The 10,283-nt window shown below is 42.0% G+C and overlaps 1 protein-coding gene across 1 annotated transcript; it reads left to right on the top strand.

The window, feature by feature from the left end:
* Positions 2,452-5,631, top strand: LOC109226907 (glyceraldehyde-3-phosphate dehydrogenase, cytosolic). Its single transcript, XM_019391819.1, has 10 exons — positions 2,452-2,558; positions 2,681-2,805; positions 2,897-3,012; positions 3,109-3,208; positions 3,872-4,018; positions 4,117-4,177; positions 4,255-4,495; positions 4,706-4,789; positions 5,010-5,099; positions 5,311-5,631. Exons 1-10 carry the CDS (start codon positions 2,555-2,557, stop codon positions 5,354-5,356), a joined length of 1,014 nt encoding a protein of 337 aa, XP_019247364.1. The 5' UTR covers positions 2,452-2,554; the 3' UTR covers positions 5,357-5,631.

Below are 10,283 nucleotides of genomic sequence, written 5' to 3'. Positions count from 1 at the left end.
CTCGAGGCCTCATCACTAGGGAACCTTCATCTTCCTCCTCTGAATGTTCTTCTTCAGTTTCAGTAGTTTTTCTTTTTAAAGAACCCAAGAGTACATCTTGGGCTGAAGAGGTGCGAGTACTCAAGGAGTCACGAGCAGCTATGATAGACTCTGCGGTGACCCCACGAATAGCAAATCCTGATAAAAAGAAGGATAAAAGTTAGAACAAAGAAGATATTTAGATACAAACAAGGAAAAATAGAAACCCTTACCATGAGTTTTTACTTTCCAACCATAACGGCTGGAAAGGTTTTTCCACGATCTACCCTCCATTGGAGCGGCCTTCAACAATCTTCCTACCCAACCACGGAAGTTGGGCACGGTTTCCACGACACCCATGGTTGCTGAGAAAGGAAAAAGAGGCGACATTAAAAAAGGTGATAAAATCTGAAAGGGAAAGGCACGAGGAAGATTTAACACTTACGTGCAAAGTTCCACTTCTCGGGGAAGGGAACGTTATTTTCACCCACTAAACTAACAGTGGGGGCAGCAACAAATCGGGCATACCAGCCACGGTCTTTATCGTCCTCAGGGCTCACTAAAACCCTCTTGCTCCTGGCTGCTAGGGTAAAAACGCCGTTGCGAAAAAGCCTAGGGGAATAGAGATGAATTAGGTGGGGAAAAGTAAATTCGGCATCCGCCAAGTTAGCGAGGTGCCTTAAGCAAGCGACAGCCCTCCAAACGATTGGGCCAATTTGACCCAAATTAACATTAAAAAAGCGACAAAAATCCAAAATAACTGGATCAATGGCCGGTTTAAACCCTAAAGTAAAGGGATACGTATAAACAAAAGAAAATCTAGTAATGTAGGAGGTGATTCTCTGATTTGGATTAGGAATGATGATAGGGAAATCATCACTCCAATGACAATCTCTACGAACTATGGGGATTAAAGGGTCAGTAATTTGAGAAGGATAAGTATCAACTCGATTTAAAGAGGCAACTTGAGTTCTGAGAGATTCCCTGTCATGATAAAAAGATAAGTCCGCTGGAACTATTTCTTCCACTAAAGGTTCGCGTAAGGGTTCAGAGGATTCTTTGTTTCTGGAAGATAACCTTTGAGAATGGGAACCTCCAGTTCTAGAAGAAGGGCCAGAACTAGAAGAAGGTGTGAGTGAATTACCACCACGAACAGATCCCAAACTACGGAGTCTACCACCACCACCTCTTCTGTGCCTAACGGGAGCATTGGGAAAGATGTCTAAAATAGGAGTTCTTCTAGGGTTAGGGTTCGGAGAAGCCATGACCAAGAAGATTGAAGTAAAGAAGAAGTGAATAAAAGTTTTGAAAAATTAAAGTGTTCAATACGCTTTAAATGGTAGAAGACAAAGATGGAAGTTATATTTATACTAGTGAATGACCGTCAGAAGGAAAGAGTATAGTGACGGGAAGTCCATAATAATGATAACTGACACTTCGTGGACAGAGAAGCCGAAAAGAAAGCCTAAGAAAGTGCTGCACAATTGTATGACCAATAAGAGGATGACACGTGTCCAGCGCATTAAATGAAAGTAATAAGTGAAACGTCAAACTCTGTCAGAGTATTAATGGTGACAAAAATTCTCCCTTAAATGAATTCCACTTCCCAAATATTCAAACTGATGAATAAATGGAAAGTGGGGGGACTATCTGTATTGGGAAAAATTATATTTATGTATATGATGACGTGTCATGACCTATAGACTGGTCAAACAGTCAAAAAAATAAGGTTGGATAACATATACGAGCAACAGCAGATACGAGCAGCAACAGATGCGAGAAAATTAAATGGAGGGGCTGCGAGCAGTCATACAAGTAATTCAACGCTCGTACCTATTCAAGACATTTAAAACTCAAAGATAATGAAGAATCAAAAGAATGAATCTAACAGCAAAAAGGAGCCCAGATACAACATTTAATGGTATTAATTATTCGAAACGTTAGAGAATATGTATTTATTGTATATGATTGCATAACGTAACATTTAAAATCATTAATTGCCCACAATAGCATTATTATGACAAAGGTGAGGCTCGTATCCCAAAAGAGCTATAAAAAGGGAAGAAACAAACAATTGTAGGGGGGTGACTATTGGAATATACTTCGATTTACCAGCTTTCATACTTGGCTATTCTAAAATTTCTGTCTTTATTTACTTTTTCGATTATCAGTAATCCGATTCTTCTAAATTCTAGCTTTGACTAAAATCCTATTTTTTGGTTAAACACAAATGTTCCGAAACAGTTGAATTGAGCATATTATTTTGGTCGAAAATAATTATCACAAAACAAAGAGAATAATTGAATTAAGCAAAGGCAATTTTCCCAGATAATTCCAAAAAAAAAAAAAAAAAAAGGAAAACGAATTGAGAAAACCAATGAAGTTGAACCGCATTACTAACCGCCTCTCCCGGTCTCCCAGTACCAACTAGTACTTCTATTAAACCCTTCCCACCAACTTCCACTCCACTAACACCATTTCACAAGAACCTCTCAATTATATCGGACTCCATTTTCCCTCTTAATTCACAAAGATCATGGGTATATAATAATTCTCTCTGTTTTTTTTTGTTTCTTCAATTCTCTGTGCATGCAACTTATGCTTCAGATGACGGGCAGTGACTAATTTGGGTTTCTCCTATCTTCTCTGTACTTTTTTGCAGCCAAGGTTAAGATTGGAATCAATGGTTTTGGAAGAATTGGGCGATTGGTTGCCAGGGTGGCACTCCAGAGAGATGACGTTGAGCTCGTTGCTGTTAATGACCCCTTCATCTCCGTTGAATACATGGTATATGACATTTAAATAGGGAGTAATATTAGTAATATATGAATCAAGCTTAAACAGTATCTGTGAATTTTGTTCCTGGCTTTTGTTGCAGACATACATGTTTAAGTATGACAGTGTCCACGGCCAGTGGAAGAACCATGAGCTCAAGGTTAAGGATGATAAGACTCTTCTCTTTGGTGAGAAGCCTGTTGCTGTATTTGGCATTAGGTAAATTTATCCCTTATTAACGTATGGCAAGTGCAAAAGAGTTCTCTTGGGTCAATTTGGATTTCTGATTGAACTTACTGTAATGGATATGTGAAGAAACCCAGAGGAGATTCCATGGGCTGAGGCTGGAGCAGAGTACATCGTGGAGTCAACAGGAGTCTTCACTGATAAAGACAAGGCTGCTGCCCACTTGAAGGTTTGTGATCCTAAAGAACGATATCTGTTCTTATTTTGCCTTCCCTGCCTCAAATAATAGAGGAACTGTTTGTAGTTAATATTAACTTTTGTTTGTCACAACTTGGCGCTCCAACATATTAGTTTTTTCCCCACTGGCCAGCCGTACACTTGGTGCCTGAAATAATTTAGCGGATTTGGTGGTATTGCTTTATTTAAACTATATGTGTACGTATACTCAAGTTCCTGATTGTGTATTGTGAATATCTCCCAATTGTGTGTGTACTGTGAATATCTCCCAATTGTGTGTGTATTGTGAATATCTCCCAACTGTGTATGTATTGTGAATATTCTGGTGCTTATTGCTTTTATGCATTTGTTAGTGAAGGTGCTATTTTCGAGGCTTTACACTTGCGATGTTTCGTTTTCTTTTCCTGTTCAATTATATTTTTGTGGAAACTGAAGAATCGAGTACACTGTCCTCTTAAAAGCAACTCAAATCTAGAATATAACTTTGTTGATTTTCTCTATATGAGTCAGGGTGTTTGAGTATGTCATCTATATTGGTAGAGTACATTTATAATGGTTATTTTTTGCAAATTGATGCTAATGCTATGATATTTGAGTGTTGCCAACTTGGATTGATATGGTCATCTCATTGAGTGTTGTTGTCGTTAATCATCAGGGTGGTGCTAAGAAAGTCATCATTTCTGCTCCTAGCAAGGATGCTCCTATGTTTGTTGTTGGCGTCAATGAGAAGGAATACAAGCCAGACCTCAACGTTGTTTCTAACGCTAGCTGTACCACTAACTGCCTCGCGCCTTTGGCAAAGGTTTCCTTTTTGTTCCTTGCTCTGTCCTTCATTTTAACAGTTGAACCCATTGGTGATGCAATATATATTTTCTCAAAATTTCTGACGTGACTTTGCAGGTTATTCATGACAGATTTGGAATTGTTGAGGGCCTTATGACCACTGTCCACTCCATGACTGGTAGGTATTTTACTTGTACATTTAAGTTTGATTTCTGTAGCTTGTGCACTCAAGTTGTTTCTATTTTTATTAAACAGCCACCCAGAAAACTGTTGATGGACCATCCGCCAAGGACTGGAGGGGTGGAAGGGCAGCATCATTCAACATTATTCCTAGCAGTACTGGAGCTGCTAAGGCCGTTGGAAAGGTGCTACCATCATTGAATGGAAAGTTAACTGGAATGGCTTTCCGAGTTCCAACTGTTGATGTGTCCGTGGTTGATCTCACAGTGAGATTGGAGAAAGAAGCTACCTATGATGAAATCAAGGCTGCTATCAAGTAAGCTTGTCTACTCTACAACTTTACCATCCCCCTTTCCTTGAAAAAATACAAAATGCTTGTGTACTTTATTCAATCGGCAAGTATACACTAGAAGTCTCCTCCTGTGGATTTAATTCATGCTAGTGCTGCACGAAATAATAGAGAAGGCCTTATGTCCTGCCCCTGTGAGCTGCTCATTTATGTTAATTTGCTTTGGCATCTTATTAGGGAGGAGTCTGAAGGAAAATTGAAGGGAATTCTAGGTTACACTGAAGATGATGTGGTATCAACAGACTTTATTGGGGACAACAGGTAGGATTGATTTGGAAGTGTTGTTCTGTTTTATGTTTCCAAATGAAAAAGATGGTGAATGTATTTTCCTCACTCAAAATAACATGTGCCTATTGCTTCTGACCTCACTTAAGTGTTTCTTGTGTAAATCCCCTTTGTTGTACTGAACCAGCTTGAACCAGACTAGAGAGCCAAAGTGTTAATTTGACAGATTTGTAATTTAAATGAAAATAATTTGCAGATCAAGCATATTTGATGCCAAGGCTGGAATCGCTTTGAGCAAGAACTTTGTGAAGCTTGTTTCTTGGTATGACAACGAAATGGGCTACAGGTAAATATAAAACTTTACATGCTTTTATTTTAGAGTAGCTGTACTTTTGCATGATATCTTATTCTGGTAGAGGGTCAATCTGATCTTTCTGCTTCTGCCTATGTTTATCTTTAAGCATTCGCCTGTACAAGAACTATGTATAGCAGCACTTTATGGTTTGTGGTCTGCTGCTAATTTTTTATTTTTTATTTTTTTACTTCTGGGATTGCAGCACTCGAGTGGTGGACTTGATTAAGCACATGGCATCAGTCCAGTAAAGTGGCAGTTCCGAGCGTGGTGGTGTTTTTGGTGATGTTTGCTAAGCATAATTATTAGAGGGAAAAACAGTTTAGAATAAACTAAAACGGGAAAAGCTGTTCTGCGAGTTTGAGGGGCTGTCTGTTTACCATTGTATTTTGATTTGGGATCTTATGTTGGATTGTGGTTTCCCCAAATTTTCAGTTTTTCATTGGAGTCTGTGTGCAGAACTCTGGATATGTTCTCTCTTGTTTTGTTTTGCTATCAGTGTATAATTATATATTGGACCCTCACATATCTGTCTCACGCTGAACCCCACCCCCACCCCACCCCCCCCCCCCAAAAAAAAAAAAAAAAATACAAAATCCACAGAAGAAGATAAGAAGGAAATTGTTAGGTTGTGGATCAGAGGGATGATTCTGTAGGCAGTAGGGTCAACTGTAAAGGGTTCAGTCAGGTGCCTTTCCGGGCCTTCAAAAGCCAACTAGAAAATGGTACGGTAGTGTCGACTGGTGCTCGATGAAAGTGATATAGAGAAAAAGCAGTATATCACAAAGCGAATTGCTGGTGGAATTGGTCCCGTCTTCACTTGATCGTAACGAGTTTGGTTGTCATTTGTTGTTTTCTGCTATCAGGCATTAGGAGGATTCTCACTTTTTACATAGAGATATTGAAGTCCTTTATGTGCTTCGAAGTTTGAATGATCTTTCCTTTGAAAATTTTTCTAAATAACTCTTGCATTTAGTATACGGGCGAGATCGGGAGGCCCGATTTCGCGATTATTGCGTCTCTCCCTTAGCATCGAAAAGGCCCCGAAGATTCGGGGACGCAGCTCGAGGCTTCGACCTTGAAGACCCTTCGCACTCGACCTCGACGCAGCATGAGTCTTATCGAAGATAAGCGGGAAGTTCCCTAGGCATGTGGTCCGAACTGACATCACCTGCAAGAATAGTACCAGTCTGCACTAGATTACTAGGTAGTTGTGCCAGCTATCTTACTTTGTAATAAATGCTTTTGTACAATGTTTGGGTTCTCCCTCATATGAAAAGGGGGATCCTTGTCATCTGTAGGCCATCTGATATTCAATATTCAATACAAAAACACTCTCTGCTCTCTAACTTAACATATTCTCTTGAACTCATTACTTCCGTTTATTGCTTATATTCATTGTGTTCTGTTTATTGTTCTTCATTTATTGCTCATTATTGGCCATAAAGAGCCATCACCGTAGCTCTCATAAAGTGTTAATCGTCCCTCGATCGCTCTAAGCCGGTCACCAACTCGTACCCGAGGCCTTATAAACGACAGCTCGAGGCCCCGATCTCCAACTGTTTGGTTCGATTATCATACCGTCTCTAAGCTGCAATCTTTATTTCTAGTCTTTTACTTAGCATCCGTTGCTTAACAACTAGCATAAAAATAGATCACGTGTTTTTAGAACCACAAAATCAAGTTTAATTGTAATTATCATTTTCACGGTAAACAGTTTGGCTCCCACTGTGGGGCTAAAAATAATAGTGATTATTTTCTTGCTGGTTTACTTCATAACGCAAGCTATCTTTCACACTTTTTCTTGTCCAAGATCCTTGATTTCAGGTCAAGATGCCTAAACCAGTGAATGTACCTGAAAATAACAGCCTCAAAGACTATGCAAAGGGCGGTACGGTTATTCCAGGTATGGGTGTGCCACCGCAAAACCCTGAGAGTACACCGGAACCGATCCCCAAGGGTGCAACCTCATGCAACACCCAATACGTTAACGCTGGTCCTCACATTAACAAGAGCGCACACCGAGAGATTCAGCAGGAAACTCGGAGAAATCCGACCTGGGCGAAAAGAGAGATTCCTCATCATATCGTCCGTATGATCATCGGAGGGACCGATATCCCCCAAGGACCCGTGATCAAACGGATAAAAATATCCGCTGCAATAGAAGAGCCAATCCGAGATCACATGACTGAAAACACCATAGCATTCAGCAAGGAAGATTTCGAGACCTTGACGCACCCGCACAACGACGCACTGGTAATTTCCTTTCTCCTAAGTAACATTCGAATTAAACATGTGCTCGTGGATCCAGGTAGCTCGGCCAACATAATCAGGTCAGGGGTAGTAGAATAGCTTGGGTTGCTCGACCATATCGTACCCACCTCCTGGGTCCTCCACGGCTTCAACATGGCCGGCGAGGTAACGAAAGCGGAGATCGCCCTCCTGGTTGACATGTCTGGTACAGTTCAGAACACCAAGTTCCACGTCATCGGCGGTGACATGAGGTACAACGCATTGCTCGACAGGCCATGGATACACAGCATGAGGGCACTACCGTCAACTCTACACCAGATGATGAAGTTTCCAACAAAGGACGGTATAACAACCGTATATGGAGAACAACATGCAGCAAAAGAAATGTTCGCGGTTCACTGGGAGGCGTCGAATCCAACACAGTCTACGTCGGATGAGTCGAGAAGTGTACAGACCCCCGAGGCTGATGAAGAAGATTTCCTCGCTCCTCGAACTTTCGTCGCCCCCGAAGAGTCGGATGCAACGAATAATTGAAGAGATGGAGCAAACTGTTTTGATCGAACATCTCCCAGATCGGAAGGTATACCTGGGAACGGGGTTAACCCCCGAACTCAGGATAAAACTCATTCAATTCCTTATTAATAACATCGACTATTTCGCTTGGTCCCACTTAGATATGACAGGAATCCCGCCGGAGATAACCACCCATCGACTGAGTGTCGACCCCGGATTCAAACCGGTGAAGCAAAACAGGAGGCCCCGGTCCAAAGTAAAACACACATTCATCAAGGACGAGGTAACGAAACTCCTTAAAATAGGGTCCATTAGAGAGGTAAAATACCAGAATAGCTGGCCAATGTAGTGGTAGTACCCAAAAAGGGAAATAAGTTAAGAATGTGCGTAGATTATAAAGACTTAAATAAGGCGTGCTCCAAGGATTCATTCACATTGCCCAACATCGATCGTCTGATCGATGCCACGGCCGGTCACGAGACTCTCACTTTTCTCGATGCTTACTCGGGGTATAATCAAATTCAGATGAACCTCGGGGATAGGGAAAAGACTTCGTTCATCACGAAGTATGATACCTACTGTTACAATGTAATGCCCTTCAGGCTGAAAAACGTAGGGGCTACGTATCAACGTCTAGTTAATAAAATGTTCGAGCATCAAATAGGCAAATCCATGGAAGTTTATATTGATGATATGCTAGTTAAGTCCCTGCGCGCAGAGGACCATTTGACTCATTTGCATGAAACATTCGACATCCTCAGAAGTTATAACATGAAGCTTAACCCCGAAAAATGTGCCTTCGGAGTGGGTTCGGGCAAATTCTTAGGCTTCATGGTGTCAAACAGGGGAATTGATATCAACCCCGATAAAATCAGGCCATCAAAGAAATCACAGTGATAAATAATGTAAAGGCCGTGCAACGGCTGACAGGGCGAATAGCGGCTCTGGGCAGGTTCATATCAAGGTCATCAGACAAGAGTCATCATTTCTTCTCTTTACTCAAAAAGAAAAACAACTTCGAATGGACTCCAGAATGCCAACACGCCTTGGAGGAATTGAAGCGATATCTGACTAGTCTTCCTTTGCTCCACACAAAAGAGGATGAAACGATGCATTTATACCTGGCCGTATCCGAGATAGCGGTAAGCGGTGTGCTGGTTCGAGAAGAGCAAGGTACGCAATTCCCTGTCTATTATGTAAGTCGGACCCTGGGGGATGCCGAAACCAGGTATCCGCACCTAGAAAAATTAGCTCTTGTGCTAATAAGCGCATCGCGAAAATTGAAACTTTATTTTCAGTGCCACCGTATTTGCATTTTAACAACATACCCTCTCCGAAGCATATTGCACAAGCCCGAACTATCGGGCCGATTGGTCAAATGGGCCATCAAACTCGGGGGGTATGATATCGAGTATCAGCCCCGAACGGCTATCAAGTCCCAAATTCTGGCGGACTTCGTGGCCGACTTCTCGTCCTCCCTTGTGCCCGAGGTAGAAAAGGAACTTTTACTAAAAGCGGGCACATCTTCCGGGGTGTGGACCCTGTTCACTGACGGCGCCTCGAACATGAGAGGATCCGGACTCGGTATATTCCTAAAGCCGCCTACGGGTGGCATGATCAGGCAATCTATAAAAACTGCAAGATTGACTAACAACGAAGCCGAGTTTAAGGCTATGATGGCAGGTCTAGAATTGGCCAAAATCCTGGGAGCTGAGATCGTCGAAACAAAATACAATTCACTCCTGGTAGTAATTCTGGTAAATGGGAGCTTCGAGGTCCGAGAAGACAGGATGCAAAGATACTTGGACAAAATCCAAGTCACATTATGCCGTTTCAAAGAATGGACCCTGGTCCATATACCTTGAGAGCAGAACAGCGAAGCCGATGCCCTCGCTAACCTAGGATCATCTGTTGAAGAGGATGACCTACTCCCTGGGGCTGCTGTTCAGCAATACAAATCAGTAGCTCATGCCGAGATTAATTCCACTAGCCTAACATGGGACTGGAGAAATAAATATATTGGCTATCTGAAAGATAGGAAACTACCCACGGATCCGAAGGAATTGAGGGCCCTGCGTACCAAAGCAACCTGATTCTCGCTCGATGAAAGCGAAACTCTTTACAGAAGAACCTTTGATGGCCCTCTAACAGTATGCATGGGGCCAGGAGATACCAATTATGTGCTCCGAGAGATCCACGAGGGCACCTGCAAAAATCATTCTGGTGCCGACTCCTTAATTCGAAAAATAATCAGGGCAGGCTACTACTGGGACAGCATGGAAAAGGACACCAAAGAGTTCGTCCGCAAATGCGACAAATGCCAAAGATTCGCCCCAATGATCCACCAACCTGGTGAACAACTACATCAGTTTTGTCACCATGGCCATTTATGAAATGGGGGATGGACATCGT

Source organism: Nicotiana attenuata, chromosome 6, assembly GCF_001879085.1.
Source record: "Nicotiana attenuata strain UT chromosome 6, NIATTr2, whole genome shotgun sequence".
Taxonomy (NCBI): domain Eukaryota; kingdom Viridiplantae; phylum Streptophyta; class Magnoliopsida; order Solanales; family Solanaceae; genus Nicotiana; species Nicotiana attenuata.
The sequence above is the reverse complement of the archived record's forward strand: the minus strand, read 5'-3'. Positions and strand labels throughout refer to the sequence as shown.